Source organism: Passer montanus, unplaced genomic scaffold (genome assembly GCF_014805655.1).
Source record: "Passer montanus isolate IOZ18808 unplaced genomic scaffold, ASM1480565v1 scaffold14, whole genome shotgun sequence".
NCBI classification, from domain to species: domain Eukaryota; kingdom Metazoa; phylum Chordata; class Aves; order Passeriformes; family Passeridae; genus Passer; species Passer montanus.
Genome location: NW_024360941.1, coordinates 1294422 through 1307418, shown reverse-complemented (window position 1 = coordinate 1307418; position 12997 = coordinate 1294422). Strand labels below are relative to the sequence as shown.

The 12997-nt window shown below is 36.8% G+C and overlaps 1 protein-coding gene across 5 annotated transcripts in view; it reads right to left on the bottom strand.

Moving 5' to 3' along the window:
- Positions 1-12997, bottom strand: part of ARFIP1 (ADP ribosylation factor interacting protein 1) — a 42450-nt gene that overhangs the window by 12730 nt on the left and 16723 nt on the right. For 3 of the 5 annotated variants that reach the window (XM_039700034.1, XM_039700031.1, XM_039700030.1), the window contains 4 exons: positions 10871-10966; positions 9342-9451; positions 4058-4279; positions 512-669 (listed from right to left, as the gene is read on the bottom strand). In XM_039700034.1, coding sequence (XP_039555968.1) covers positions 512-669; positions 4058-4279; positions 9342-9451; positions 10871-10966 — 586 coding nt within the window. The remainder of the gene's footprint in view (positions 1-511; positions 670-4057; positions 4280-9341; positions 9452-10870; positions 10967-12997) is intronic. The other 2 variants (XM_039700033.1, XM_039700035.1) reach the window with 2 other exon arrangements.

The window sequence follows — 12997 nt, the reverse complement described above, 5'->3', positions numbered from 1 at the left end:
ATGCCACATCTAAAAGTAACCTTCTCCAGGATAAGAAAGCCATTATTCACTCGCTGAGAAATTTCTGGTTTATTTTCCCCTTTCTGACCAAGCCTGAAACATCTGCATAAAAACCAAAGTGTGAATTGCAGGCATTATTCATCAACAGAGGCACAAGATGAAATGTCTTTCAGTTGAAGAGATTATTTTACCTATTGCAATGCAGCTGGATAAAAGTGTTAATCTTCCACTGTCACGCTACTTAGAAAGCCACCTTAATCTAGCACGTGGGAAAAACCAGCTATAATTACTCCTACAGCTAACAAGTAAGATTCAGTCTACAAGGAAACACGTACAAAACATTTGAAGATCTGTGCAATCATCTACAGTTAAACAGAAACCCTCATTAGCTGAGAGCTGTGTTATAAGGCTTTTATCTGACAGGTTAGTCACTCAAATACAAGACCTAAATTGATACAGAGTCTGCTTCCCAGGGATTAATAAGAAAAAGAGCTAGACACATGATAGCTACCTGGCACTTTCATACTGTTTCACAGTCAACAATGTATCCTCAATTGTTTTATTCACCAACGTATTCACACTGGCAATAAAAAAGTTAATAGCCCCGAGAAGTGTTTCTCCATTTTTAGCTAGAAGTTTCTGCGTATCTGCATTGTAGCCAAACTCCTCCTATAAACAAAGAACAGAGAAAAGAAAGCCGTAGATCAATTGAAATCATAGCATTCATCAGTAACTATATTAAAAAAATGCAAACAGATGTGGCAGGTCTTTCACTTCTGTTTGGATATGATTATGATTTAAATACGATATTTAGTTCACAGTTCTTATGGAATCTCTCCAACATCAGTAAAACATAGTTTATAATTTTGTTATCAGAGATGATGCTAAATCCTATTTTATAATGTGATTTTTCTGTACTCTGATATCTCGAATGTTACTTAAAAGTAAGTGCTAATGCAATCTTCACATTGTCATTCAGCAGGGTTTTAATCCAGAATCTCTCATGGTTGTCTAGGTAATACTTTAATACGAACAGAGACACTGCTACATTAAATACAGTAATGTAACTAAATTCACAAGGGCACACAGCATTAATTAGCTATTAAGTTTTATTCCTACATTCTGGAAAGGAGCACTGCAAAAAATCCCAGCATCTATCATGGTTTAATAGGCTATAAATAATTGAAGAGCAGAACATTATAATGAATAGCAAATAAATACTTTAATGTAGCTCATCCATAAATTTCAAAGAGACGAGGGCAAAACTATTTTCAAGGCATTTTAGTCACATTTAGACATATGTTTGTCCATGTCTCTTTGTTAACAGCAGAGTAAGCTGAGCAAGGCTGCAAAGATTTTTCTAATGCATGGATGCCAAATGAATCCAATTATTTTATCTATGTCATCTATATAGCATCTCCATATTCTACAGATGGGAGTTCTCAGGAAAGAGTACAGTCCCTGGTTGTAATGACTATAAAACACACTAGGTTCATATTTGGAACTTTGGTCTTTTTAGGCTTGCACACTGCCAACAACTGACTCAGAAGTGCTCTACTCTCCCAGTTTCTTTTCATCTGTCTAGAAAATGAACACCAGAGCCAAATGACATTCCATGTCAACAAGTTCATGACAGTAAGGGTAACAGGTAATGGGCAATGGTAAGGGAAGAATCCTCTAGAAAAGAAGGTACAATGGAAGTGAGCAGTGGAAGGAGAAGAAAAAAGGAAGAGAAATTAGGGCAAGTTTTTATGAGCTAAGCCCTGTAAACACTGCTAAAAATCTGTCATCTTTGCTTTGTACAGCTGCTTAGGCAGCAAAAGCAGTTGGCTAAATTGCTACAGATTTTGCTGGGAAAAAAACCTCAAACAAGTATTTTCCAGCTGGCTTTGCTCTAACACTGCCAGCTACACAGCTAACACGAGTGCTAGCACAGAGAAGAAATAGCAGCATGCTGACAGAGACAACAGCAGTAGAACTGCCCCTTGCAGCAGCCTACTCCCATCTATTTTTCCTCCTGCAGGCAAGGCTGCAATTAGTTTTCCAGCTGGTCTCTCACTCAGATCATCCAGACTCAAATGAAAACACTATCAGTTCAAAGGGGGAGGTAAGAAGGATGGGTCTGCAGTGGCCTGCAGTACTAAGGAATATGCTAACCAACAACTGTCCTTCCCACGGCTCAGAACTTCATACAAACTTTTCAGTTTTGTCCATGACCTCTGCAGATTCCTCTTATGAAACACACAGGAAATCCTTTCTACACCCGGAGTTTACATTCAGTTCATACTCTATTCTCAGGTCAATTAAAATTGGGATTCATCTGCCTATATAATTAGAGGCACATGGGCCTGGAACCAGCAGTTATCTTTGTATCCAAAAGAGAAACAGCAACCCATTCACATGAAGTAATACCTCACCAGATACCACATTAAAAATTTGTTTTGTTATAATGTATAAAAGAAAAAGTATTATCTTGAGACTTGGGGGCTTTTTAATTTTATTTAAGTTTATATACTGTTATCATATTAAACATTAAAGACTATCTGTTCAGAAATTTTACTTTTAGTCCTCCACAAGTTTTAGAGGCAAAAATCCAAATATCCAAAAGTAGGCCTGGTTACAGATGATAATACATTACAGATTAAACAGAGGGAAAACACAAAGAGGAAAGAGACAAACACCAGGCAAGTCTCCAAGAAGCAAAGGTTAGATAACTCTTATTACAGCAGCAGACACCTTTATTTGATTTTCATCAACAACCCCATTCAAGAATCTACACAAGAGATGAATGACAGAAACAAAGTCCAAGACCAATACAAGATGCTGAAAGAACCTGGAAGATCAGCATTCCCATTAGAAGTTATAAGCTAATCATGGGAAAAACCCCAAGATTCATTAAATGAGCATGATGCCAGATTCCATCCAAGTTTTGGAAGAAACTTCCAGTTTCAGCACGTACGTCACAACAATCACTAAGATCTTCCACAAATCACATGCCCATATTTGTGTCAAGAATAAACTGATTATTAAAAGCTTCATCATTTAATTTCTTAGCTGCTAGAAATGCTCTACATTTACAGATTTTCATCTGTCAGACTAATATTAAAAATTCCTCCACATTAGTGTAGGAGTTTCACATTTTTTCAGCTATCTATCACTTAAGGTTCCTCTGCGCAAGCATGAACTCCACCTACTCCCTTAAAACTCAATGGGAAAAGACAATTATGAAAAGACAGATGGTTTTAAAATCACAAAGATAATTTGAGCTGTTTCAGCAGCTATGTTTCAGGGAATTGTTAAACTATTTAATATTGGTTTTCCAAAGGATCAAATTGTTTTAACTTTGCAAATGCAAACAAGCAATGTAGAAGCAAGCCAGCTACTATACTCTGTAAGCAACATGCATCTTGTCTCTCTTTACAGCAAACAGTTTTACTACTGGCAAAAGAATGTGCCAGTGTTACATAAACTTCTAAACCATGGAATCATAACAACCCAGATATCTCAAGATTGCCTCTCTTGCTCAGCTACTCCAGGCAACTGAAGAATACAGATTAGTCTTATTAGTAGGAAAATTCTGATTAAAAATGGACTTAGAGATCAAATCTCAATTCTTAAATATGCTACAGAAAAATAATTTACTCACATTCAATGTGCACAAGTGAAGTAATGTGCCCTAATCTACTTATTCCCAGGCACGTTCCCCAAAGACATCTTGTAATTGAAATGACGTAACACTCTGGAACACTTTGATGCCATTTCATTAGGTGCAAAATTAATACTAAAATGCATCTTCTCTACAAAGCAAAATTGTCAGTTCTTGAGTTCAACCATCAACTAGAGACTAACATTTAAGAAACAATAAAAAAACTACAGTAATTTCATTAATTTCCTAGCTTTAAGTGAATCACAGAAGCTTTCAACATGAAGAGCATGTAATATATTGTTAACTACAATGTTTATAAAAGTAGCTGCTAACTAGCAGATACCCTGCACGAGTCAATTAGGCTTATCTTCATCTTGCCACTGTATTTTTTTAACGCTACAGAAGTCTTACATGAAGTTCCAATGATTTCAAACTCAGGTCAGCAAATGCATCTCCAAGTTGCCTTTGGGTATGTACCATCTGGAAGAGCTGTGTGGACAGTGTCTGTGCCAGTCTCAAGATATTTTCATATTTTTTTTTGTTGTCTCTCAATATATCTATCTGAGCTTCTAGTTCCAGGTCTACTGTTCTTGAGCCACGACCCAGTTTTTCAGAGATGATCTGACGTGTACACTGCAGAAAAAAAATTAAATTATAAAGATTCAAGTATATTCAAGACAACACAGCATACACCCATTTTCAGCTTCAAGGGACATATAATTACACACAATTCTTTCACAACCACCCCTCCCAATATAAGTTTGCACAACAAACTGAAAAAACAACACAGTCTTTAGAAGTTTATCAGGACTCAGCAAGAACAGCTGGACAAGTCTCAACTCCTACTAAGATGAATATTCAAGTTAGCAAATCAAGAGCATAACTAATTGTTTCTCAAGTAAAAGAACACTTATCTTTTTATAGGTTTGGTGAATCTCATTAAGTTAAAAGAAGCATTTTAGCCCATTGCATTTAAGTCAGTTAATAGGAGCATTACTATTTGCATAAAAATGTCTAGTTAGTAATCTTTTGGGCTTTGTCGACCAATTTTCTGATCAGAACATCCATGTTAAATTTTCCAAAAATGTTCACTCTGAGATTTTTTTTTTAGGTGGCAAGTAAGAAGGTGGTGGTTTTCAGCATGTTTTTTTAAAGCTGATTAGGAAACTGGGAACTCCTACCAAGAAAGATGCAAAAGTATTAAAATGCACTTATTATTTGCACTTTTCTATAAAACTGAGATGATCTACTCAGAAAGACTACTTCTTTTCTGTCATAATTCAAATTCTTAGTAGGCTTGCAGTTCATTAACACACTGAGCAGGAAATGTGCTCTGACGCAGCTGTAGACACTCTCAGCCAGCCTATGGCTGTGACAGAGCAGGCTGCTACCACATTCCACCGATCTGTGACACCTTCTCTGCCAGAGATTCGAGCCCAGCCTGGCAGTGAGCCTCCCAAGATGCACACTGGGGTTTCCCTTGACTGAGACACAGGAGAAGCCATTTGCAAAGCAGATGTGTAGCAAAGCTATACAGTTTCTCCATGGAAAGCAGAATTATTTACTGCTCTAGGAAGTTACTTGAAGTTAATCTGTGGTCCCAAGGCATGAACAGATAGGCAACTTAGACATATGAAAAATTACTGCTAGAAACAAAAGGTACAAGGAAACTAAGTTAGTAGTCAAGGCCACAACTACTCTGAAAGGACTTAATCTAAGCACAAAGCTGCTATTTTAATTTTTTTTTTTGTGAAATAATGCCCAAATTTATCTGGTAACATACTCCCCAAATACAGCACTGGATTTCCCAGGGTTTCCCAATTCAAGGACTTTAGTTTAATACCATCTTTACTCGTGTCCAAAGGAGATGCACATTCAACCTGCTAGAACTTCCACATCCTTTCTTACTGCAATACAGGAACACAGGAGAGACTCAAGAATTACCAAGGAGATCAAGCTGGTCATGACCTGTAAGGTTTAGGTCAGAAGATACAGACAATTTGGGCTACTTTGTTAAATTCAAAAAATTGACAAGAGAAAGCCCAGCTAATCTAGATGATGTTTATCTGTTAAGCATCAGAAATTTGGGAGAGCATTAACAAATCATAAGAGAGAATACAACTTCACTACTGAAGACTCCACAAGAAATTGCAAAATACAGCTTAGCTCTGAGTGTGCTCAGAGGATAAATAAGCCTTTCATTAGAAACTATGGAAGCGATGGTCACATTTTGGCTATTTTTCCAAAAGAGCTGATGCACACACACACACAAACCCCCATGGAAATGCAAGACAAAAATCTGAATCATGGAAAGCAAGATTTTTGAAAGCAAGGATAAATTACAAATGAAGGAATTATTTTCAGCCAACATGTATTTGCTTCATAAGTCACAGCAAAACACCTAAAAAAGCCCAGCAGTGATGAGTGAAGAAAAACCAGTAACTGGAAAGAGTTACACTGCATACTTTGTTAACTCAGATGTAGCAAAAGATAAAGAAAATGCCCCAATCTATTTTGATTTACTCCATTTCTGAGTGGACTAATACAAGCACACAAGTTGCTCTACATTCTCACTAGCAAAGAAAATTCCATGCATTATTTCCATCGTGCTTTGTTCTAAGAGTATCTATGAAGGAAACTGTCATGAAAAAGACCATGCAACTCAAAAAGAAGTCATCCAATGCAAAGCTTAAGAAAAACAACTCAGAGAAAAAAAAATTACCAAAATGCATTTAAGAGAAATATATTTTAACTTGTATATGCCAAAGATGAACAGAGGCATTACCAGACAGGTCTCAGAAATAAATGTTCTACTAGTAGCCCAGTGTCAGAGAGGTTTGCAAAACAAGTTTGCTTTTTTTTCCCCCTCAAAGTTTAAGAACTTGTACAAAAACCAAAAATTTCAACCTTTTTAGAACTGCTGAAAGTCAAGAAGAGTCTTGACTTTCTTGGGCCTAAATGTTTTTGCTAGACTGAAAACCTCTTTCTCATCCAAAGGGAAAGGCATGGGCAGAAGAAAGAACAGAACACAATCCTGACACTAGACTACAGAAAGAAAGGCAATTTCTCTTCACACTAACTCATGATTACTAGGGAGCATTTGACTGCAGAGTGTGAAGGGCAATGGTAGTTGCAAAGGCATTTACAGATGGGAATGACTTCTGAATATACCAATAATTTTGATTTCTCAACCCCTCATATAGACACCATGGTATAGGAACTACTCATGTCAGATTCCTAAAGGACTTCTTAACAGCAAATTTTACCACTAACTCCCCTTACAGATTAATGTCTGGTATATTGATACCAGGGATTTTAAATTCAGAGGGATTCAAATGCTGATATTTACTCCTGTCCTTTATTTCTGCATCTTCAAACCTATGTAGTTAGCTATTATGAGAGAGGGAGGACACTTCTCCCCATGATCTTCCTGATGGGGACCAAAGCAAGCTAATATGTCCATGAATTTAAATACTGTCCTTAACCATATTAAACATATTTTTTGTACAAAGCCTACAACACAAATGTACGGCATAAATGTAGTTGCACAACACTCTATCAACTCAAAATGAATTTGTAAGTTCTCTGAATGATCCTGTATCTCAAAAAAAGAGTAAAAGAGTGAACAACAAGTCAATATGGGAAAGATCATAACTGACACATCTCCTTAGGCAAGTTTGGGAATAGATAAAAGTAAACATGTTATTTTCTGAAAATGCTAGTCTTTGTTTGCTATGTCATTACTGGTGTGATTCTGGATTTCAGCAAGGGAAAGGCTTAAGCCATAAAAGAAAACTAAAAATTTGAACTTTGCAGACACTACATCCAAAGAAATAGTGTCTAAACAAAGAACCAAGACCCCTTTTCCCAACATTTTTCACTAGTCCTCTGGCTGATGGTTCATGTCAGTGAGTTTGAGACATTGTGAGGTTTTGTGGGTTTGTTTTTTAAATCAAGGTACCAAAAATACAGAATAAGGTCAAGTCCTGCCCTATTTAGTTGTGTTATAGGAGATTTGATCCCAAGAGTCAATGATTTAAAGAGACAAGAGAATTGTAAAGAATAGTTTCAGCTGAATAGCACATATTCTGATTGTACCACAGTGCACTCCAAAGTAGCTGACAGACAGAATCACACAACGGGTCAGGTTGGAAAATCCACAGTGGGACCCCTGGTCCAACACCTCTGCTCAAGCAAGTCCAACTCAGAGCACATTGCACAGGATTGTATCCAGAGGGTTTTTGAGTATCTCAAAAATACTGAGAGAGGGAGACTCCATAACCTCTCTGGGCAACCTGTCACAGTGCTCAGTCACCTGCACAGTGAAGATGTTCTTCCTCCTGTTCAGGTGGAACTTCCTGTGCATCAGGTTCTTCCCATTGCCTCTTGTCCTGTTGCTTGGCACCACTGGGAAGAACCCAGATCCATCCTCTTGGCACTCTCCCCTGAGATAGTTTACAGGTATTCATGAGGTCCCCTCTAAATCATCTCTTCTCCAGGCTCAACAGGCCCAGCTCCCTCAGCCTTTCCTCATGCAAAAGCTGCTCCAGTCCCTTCACCATCTTTGCTGCTCTCCACTGGACCAGCTCCAGGAGCTCCATGTCTCTCTTGTCCTGAGGAGCCCAAGACTGGACACAGCACTCCAGAATTGCCTCACCAGGGCACAATCATCTCCCTCAACCTGCTGGCAATGTTCCTCCTAAGGCACTCCAGGACACCATTGGACTGCAACTTCTGCAGCTGATAAAATATTTAGATGACAAGAAAAGTAGCAAATCTAAAAGCCATTTAATTACACATTAAAAAAAAAAAAATTTCTGATTCTATCAGAAAGACAGCATAAGCATCTACTAGGGATAGAATGTCTCCATCCTTGCTTCTCATCCTCATAGAGGATGTGTTTATCTGAACTTGAAGAACAGTGAAGGGATTCAGACTTTCCTTTCCACAGATAGTTAATTTCTTCGTGGTTTGATACAGACCTCATTGATGCAACTGTCCACAACTCTGTTATTTAATCTGTAGGCATAACAAAAAGCTATTTTTCAGAACTGGTCTTTCTTTAAAACTTTTGACAGGAATGCATTCCCTGATAATTGTTCCTTACCTTACAGTTCTTTAATGAGAGTCACCTCAGCAAACTGGCGTGCCTTAAGCACCTTTTCATTATTCTTACAAATTATTCATTATTCTCTTTTAATTTCATCAAATCTCAACTGATCATGAAGTATAAGCATATAAAAAACACACAAATTGAAGCAACTATTACAAGACTAAGAAAAAACAATCAGCCAAGACAAAACAAAACCATCAGAATAGCAATTAACAAGTTTTGAACTTCTAGATACCCCTGATGTCACATTCATAAAATCTTAAGGTATCAGCAGTCAACTCAAAAACAGCAAAAAACATTTAATTCCAAGCTTTAGCGCTGAAATCTCTACATTCGGAATGATGAAGGGAACATTAGAAATGGAACATTCTTTACCTTGCTAAATCAGTAATACCTATTAAAGATTTTCCACATTGCACCAGGGATTTAACAAAGAATGTTACACTTGGAAGAAAACTAAGCCTTTCCTATACATTTTTGCTTATGCCCACTGGCACAACAGCTTACTTTCATACAGCTTTATTCCCATCTAGTAGCAAACTCACTTATAGAATGCATACATACACACACATAGCTGCATACCTTGTAAGTGTTTAGGCTCCACTTTCTCACCAATTCCAGTTTCTCCATCGCTGGATTCTTTACTTCATCTGCTAACACAACAGGTCCACTCTTCTGCTGGGCTCTGCCCCCTGTGTCAGACACAAAGGAAATCTTTAGGCCTTGGGTCTGGGCTTTTTGTTTGTTAGTTTGTTTTAAGGGATTAGTAGCAGATACGGAGGATTTGTGCAATTGCACATCCAAAAGCAGAGCAAGGCAACAGTATGAACTTAAGACGAATAAGCAGGTTTTTGAAAAGTTCCAGAAAGAAAGACTTACTTTAAAACTGATAAAAAATGTATATATATCTCACTATTTCATGAAGTAATAGGCTGCATTAAGCATACTGAAATCTTAAAACAGCTTTTGAGACATGTTTATTCCCATTATTTTTGAGACATTTATATCTATGTTTAAAAACTCCAACAGTAGAACACCCTTTTGCATTTAGTCAATCTAAATGTCCGTTTACAACCTGAAGACCATTAAACAACAATTACTGGCAAACTGTTGCCATGATGTACAGAGTTTTTTAATCTTTTCCAATGAAAGTCATTCTTTCCAGAAGGTGTGTTCAGCCAATAGTTAATTTATTTCAGTTTTATTAGCTCATTGTATTAGGAACAATTAAATCTGCAAACCATGAGTACAAAATCAGCAAGGAAGAGATTTAAAGCAACTAATTAAAATACCTAGGGCCAATCACCACACACAAACTACCATTACTCAACATTTTCAAGCTAATATGGGATATTATGTGGATTCCATGTTTCAGTTTTGTGAAGTTCCTAGTGTCCTAAATATTAAAAACTGCTAAGTATCATCACTTAGTAAGCAACACTTTTATTTATTCATGTCCATATTCATTTTAACTACTCCTGACTCTGATCCCTACTGCTACCTTAGTCTTGCCAAGTGATTTATGCAAGCAGGAGTTTGGAAAAAAGTCTATACAGATGCCTCAAGATAGTCATTCAGCATCAAGTTCTACTGTGTTTTTACTTCTTCAACATGCTGTGCAAACATTAAGTAATTAACCCTCTCAACACCCTTATGAGGTAACTGAGTTAAGTTTTCTCCTTTTATGCAGGAGGAAGCAGACTAAGATGTTAAGAAATTTGCCCAGAGGCACAAAATGAGTCAAGTGGCAAAGCTGAGTTGGGGTGTTGTGAATTCCTAATGGCTGCCCCCAGTCTACTGAAATATGTGATCATTTGGGCAAAAAATACTACAAGTTTCATCTTTAATCTGAATAAAATATTTTGGTCACTCCTATTTTACCTACTGTTAGTTATTAATAATAGTTATAATTTTAATTTTATGGAGTAAAAGCAGCTTAGAGAGAGGAAAGCAGAGGTTAATTTGTAAACTGTTGAAGTTAAAAGCAAGAGCCACGAAAATCCCACAGAAATTTTATTTCCAACTAACAGTACATCAAATAATCAGAAACATGGAAGGGTTAGTACAGTCTCAGCAGAGACAAGGGCGTTATCCATTCACGGCTTTAATACCTGTGGGAATAATTAAATCACAACCTTGTCCAGCCAGTCTGCTAGCTGCTGCACTGCTAGGAGATATAACAGATGATTTGGGTGATGCTGAGGAACCTGAAAACAGGACATTTAACAATGAAAATACATAATTTTCTCTTAGAAGTGAATGTGCATTCTTACAGAGACACATTTTCAAAACAAACATTTCCTTCAGCAACTACAGAAATATTCACAGAAAAGTTGTTGGAATTTCTGATGGAAATGTTTTTTAAGAGCTGCATCTCTCTGTGTGAACTACTCCAAGTTTTCATGAATTAATCTTTTTCTCTAGGTCATGATGACCATTCTTTTTTTTTCTGTAAAAACAAACAATATACAACTGAAGGACTCATCAGTGAAGTACAGACCACAAACAGAAAATTCCATGTAAGATTGTTATATAACAATCCACAGCTGAAACACTCTTTTGCAGGTCTAGGTAGAATTCACTCTGCATTGTCACTGAGTGGTACTTAAAGCATTAAGGGGTGAAGTAAGCCCTGAAATCTCTGCCAATTTCAGACAGACTTTATTGACATCAGCTCTTAAGTCTGTGTAAACATGCAGCAATAAGTTATCCTGAAGATCATACAAGTTATTAGCTGTGAAAGTGTGTAAACTCATTCCCAAATGAAAGATTTTACAGCACTTGTTTTTTCTCTTAAAAAAAACAAACAAAAAAAACCCCAAACCAAAACAAAAAGCAACCGACTTTAAATGACCTGCACTGTGTGTGTTCTCTAAGCTGTTTTAGGATTATGCTCATTATGCTTTTCAGAGCTATGCCACTCTTTCATAACAGAAATCTGAAGCAGCGTCCTTATGGAGTTTTCAAGATTTAAAAAAGAAGTAAGCTTTTCCTCTGTACTGATGAATGACCACCATACTGCGGAGGAACTTTAATTGCTTTTGCTGAGAAATTCCAATATACTTCAGGGCTAACAGTGTGCTGAGGGGAAAGAAAATTAAACTTTGCAGTTTCAACAAAATTTAGTTACCAGTAACACCAAAAATATCATTCAAAGTAATTGGATCAACAATCAGCTTTAAAACATTCCACAGAGCGCTGCTAACATGGGGTAAATAAATCCAGTGATTTGGATCCAACTGCAGAGAAAAGATGAGACAAAGACAGCTCACTTGCTGTCCTTCTGTAGATATACATTGCATAAGAGCTGCAACTGAATTCATCCAGGCATAAAAGTTTGACGGCAAGATCTCGCCTGAATCATTTCAGCAAGCGAGCCAAGACAAGCAGTTAAAAAAAATCCTTATCATTTGACAGAGTATTAACAGAGTCTTATGCATGCTTCATCATTCAACATCCCCCAAATCCTAAAAGCCCTTCCCCTCCAGTACTGTCTACTTTGCATTCAAAAATGAAGCCCTAATAAGGATACTCAAACAGAAGACAGAATTTTTACAAATAGGGCAATCATTCAACTTTTGTCCATGGTTTCACAGGAAGCCCCTAGCTTTTACCACTTCTCTCTCTCTAGTTTTGTTAGAACCTCAGGAAAAATTACAAGAAAATACCCTTGGAGAAAATCTGTGATACACGAAGTGTCCAAAGCTCATAATTTGTGTACAGAAATTTCCACAGAACATTTGCATTTCAAACACATTAGTGTAGCTTGAAACATCTTCAGACACTTTTCCCTTACAGGCTAATACACTTAACAGCTGCAACAGTTATCCTGGTAATAGAATACAAAAAGGCAGGAATGGTGAGCAGTTTGCCATCTGCTCCAGTTTTTAGCTAGATATTTTGCTATTTTCAAAGGCATAAAGAATAACAGCATTCACTTTGTAATATATGTAAAGTACAAGATGTAAATCAACTGTTTTCATAAGCAAATAATTTTACCAAACAGGAAATTAAGTAAAATGTAAATTAAATTTATGACTACAAAGAGCTTATTTTCATAGCTGCACAACTGAGATAATTTCAAATCTTTCAAATTCAGAAACTGTCAAAGGTACATAATTCATTGAATACCATTTGCCCATACAATATCATGGTATTCTATTGCTTCTAGACAGGAAATAGTGACATTACTGGCTTGTCTATCACTTTGCATTTCTCATTGTTTAATATCACTTAGA